Below are 3521 nucleotides of genomic sequence, written 5' to 3' on the forward strand. Positions count from 1 at the left end.
TAACCTGAAAGCTGACACAGTGACCTGCCCTCTCTCTTGTCTAGCCAGTTACAAATAAGCAATACCCTTGCCCTCCCATCATCACTGTATTAATTCTTCCTCTTTTCTGTCAGGAGCCTTCTGAGTGAAAAGTGATTCTTGATATTCTACCAAGCAGTGGAACAAATATGGGCCTTGAGTGGAAAAACCTGTATTTGAATCCATTCCTTTTCTGGTTACTAAACACAGAGTAATGCAAAGCCCCAGCGATGTGTCTACCACGTCACAGGTATTCAACACATGTTAGTTTACTAGACAAGACTTGGCCCCTCTATGCTTTGGTTTCCTCAGTGGTAAAAGGAAGCACTAGTGATCTTAACCCACAGGGGTTTTGTGAGACTAAATGAGGTTATGCTTAGCACAGGGCACAGCGTAATGAGAAGCTAGTCAGTGGTGTCTGCTTCTGTTGTTCTTGTTAATACCTCACCAGAGATATAGTATATGAGATTCTCAAATGCAACTCTCTTTTTAAAACCAATCCCAAGGTAGATCTGCCTTTCTTAAAATTACATTGTGTATCTAGAAAACACTCCGGTGCTCCTAGAGTCACCCTTGCCACTCTGCAGAGGCCTTAGTGTTCAACCTTGCTGATTTGTTATTCCAGCTCTGCTAAGGCTTTTTTATTTTTTTATTCACCACACGTCAGTGATGGTGAGTTTTATCTGTCCACTTGGCTAGTTTTTCAATCAGACACTAATCTAGTTGTTCCCTGGAGGTATTTCTGTAGAGATGATTCATATCTTTAAATAGTTGACTTTAGGTAAAGGAGGTTAGCCTGCTCCTTTAATAACAAATAACTAATAGAGTTTGTTATTATTTAACAGGTAGCATGTTTACATAACTAATATTTATAAATTGCCCCCTTTTTATGGTGCCAATTTTAAATACGGTTTTATTTAAGACATTGTATTTTCCACTTATAATACAGTGCTTGTAAAGAGCAATGTTATTTCCTTTCCCTGTGCACACATGCCATGTTCAAGTATCAAGAATGCCCAGTTTACTATAGCAGCTCAACTTTAAAACTGCCATGGAATTTGCTACTACACATTTGGGTCCTTCAGTGTTTTGTGGAACAGTGCTAAACCTATGCTAGGCTGACTTAATCAACCTCTTCAGTGGTGGGCCCAGAGGAGGCACCACCAGATGGAGGAGCTCCACCAGCAGGGAAGCCCCCGAGCATGCCTCCTGGCGTGCCTCTTGGCGTGCCTCCTGCACTCTGGTACAGCTTGGTAATGATGGGGTTGCAGACTTTTTCCAGCTCCTCCTGCTGATGTTCAGAGTCTTCCTTCTCTGCAGTCTGGTTCTTATCAAGCCAGTTGATTATTGCGTTACACTTATCAAGAATCTCCTGTTTGTCCTCATCGTTAATCTTGCCTTGAAGTTTCTCATCCTCACCAGTAGCTTTCACGTTGAAAGCATAGGATTCAAGAGAACTCTTCGAAGACACCTTATCCCGCTCCTTCTCATCTTCAGTTTTGTACTTCTCTGCTTCCTGAACTATGCGTTCAATGTCTTCCTTGCTCAAACGGCCCTTGTCATTAGTGATGGTAATCTTGTTCTCTTTTCCTGTGCTCTTATCCACAGCAGAGACATTGAGGATGCCATTGGCATCACTATCAAAAGTGATTTCAATCTGAGGAACACCGTGGGGTGCAGGAGGTATGCCTGTGAGTTCAAACTTGCCAAGCAAGTTGTTATCCTTGGTCATGGCATGCTCACCTTCATAAACCTGAATGAGTACACAGGGCTGGTTGTCCGAGTAGGTTGTGAAGGTCTGCATCTGCGTCTGCTTGGTGGGAATGGTGGTGTTGCACTTGATGAGGACAGTCATGACTCCACCAGCAGTTTCAATTCCAAGGGAAAGAGGAGTGACATCCAACAGCAGCAAGTCTTGAACATTTTTAGATTTGTCTCCAGATAAAATGGCTGCCTGGACAGCTGCACCATAAGCAACAGCCTCATCAGGGTTGATGCTCTTATTCAGTTCTTTCCATTGAAGAAGTCCTGTAGAAGTTTCAGAATCCTGGGGATGTGGATTGAACCACCCACCAGGGCAATATCATGGATCTGAGACTTGTCTATCTTGGCATCCTGAAGGGCTTTCTCGACAGGGTCCAGTGTGTCACGGAACAGGTCAGCATTCAGTTCTTCAAATCGGGCACGGGTAATTGAGGTATAGAAGTCAATTCCTTCATAGAGGGAATCAATCTCAGTACTGGCCTGGGTGCTGGAAGAGAGAGTGCGCTTAGCACGCTCACAAGCAGTATGAAGGCGACGGACAGCCCTCTTGTCCTCACTGATGTCCTGTTTGTGCTTGAGCTCTGCAATAAAATGGTTGACCATTTGGTTGTCAAAGTCTTCTCCACCTAAGTGGGTATCTGTAGATTTGACCTCAAAGATTACATCCTCAGTAGTGAGAATTGACACATCAAAAGTGTCACCACCTAAAGCAAAGATCAGCACATTTCTTTCTGCTCCGACCTTTTTGTCTAAGCCATAGGCAATAGCAGCAGCAGTTGGCCCATGGATGATTCTAAGTACATTGAGCCCAGCAATAGTTCCAGCATCCTTGGTAGCCTGACGCTGAGAATCATTAAAGTAAGCGGGTACTGTGACAACAGCATTGGTAACAGTCTTCCCAAGGTAGGCTTCTGCTATTTCCTTCATCTTTGTCAAAACCATGGATGACACCTCCCCTGGATAGAAACTTTTTGTCTCTCCCTTGTATTCTACTCGAACCTTAGGCCTGCTTTCATCACTCACCCCCATGAAGGGCCAATGCTTCATATCAGACTGGACAACAGCATCATCAAGTCTTCGTCCAGTGAGGCGTTTGGCATCAAAAACCGTGTTGGTGAGATTCATTGCAACTTGGTTCTTTGCAGCATCACCGATCAAACGTTCGGTATCAGTAAAGGCAACATAGCTTGTGGTAGTTCGGTTCCCCTGATCATTGGCAATTATTTCCACTTTTCCATGCTGGAAGACACCCACACAAGAATAGGTGGTGCCAAGATCAATGCCAACTGCAGGTACCTTAGGCATGGTTGCTGGAGTGTAGGCCCAGGTCTGCTGCAGGAGAAAACGGCAATCTGGAAAGCTGCCACCTCATTCAATGAGCCTGCCCCATATTAACAAGCATTACTGAGTGCCTATCTAATACGTCCTGAGGAGTACTAGTTCTCTGATCTTAGAATCTTCATTAATTAACCTAATAATACTATGACTATAGAGAGCAAGGATCTACAACTTGTGTGTGTGTGTGTGTGTGTGTGTGTGTGTGTGTGTGTGTGTGTGTGGTTGGTTCTGTTTGGTCATTTGCCCTCACATGCCTTCCTCCAGCATCTTTCTTCCTACATCTCAGGTCTCTTTACATTCTATCCTCGGTCACTTCTCCCTCTCTGTATTTCTTGGCATTCAAATTTCCTTCATTCCTTCCTACTTTTTTTTTTTTCTGTTATTCCTTATTCTTCCTTGAG

General features: G+C 44.0%; 1 protein-coding gene across 1 annotated transcript; it reads right to left on the bottom strand.

The window, feature by feature from the left end:
- Positions 1-1141: 1141 nt before the first annotated feature.
- LOC102986227 (heat shock cognate 71 kDa protein-like) lies at positions 1142-3117 on the bottom strand. Its single transcript, XM_055088843.1, is given in 2 exon segments — positions 1142-2031; positions 2034-3117. Coding segments are annotated over 2 exon segments (1944 nt in total). The 5' UTR covers positions 3088-3117.
- Positions 3118-3521: the final 404 nt, after the last annotated feature.

This window comes from Physeter macrocephalus, chromosome 2, assembly GCF_002837175.3.
Source record: "Physeter macrocephalus isolate SW-GA chromosome 2, ASM283717v5, whole genome shotgun sequence".
In the NCBI taxonomy this organism is placed as follows: Eukaryota; Metazoa; Chordata; class Mammalia; order Artiodactyla; family Physeteridae; genus Physeter; species Physeter macrocephalus.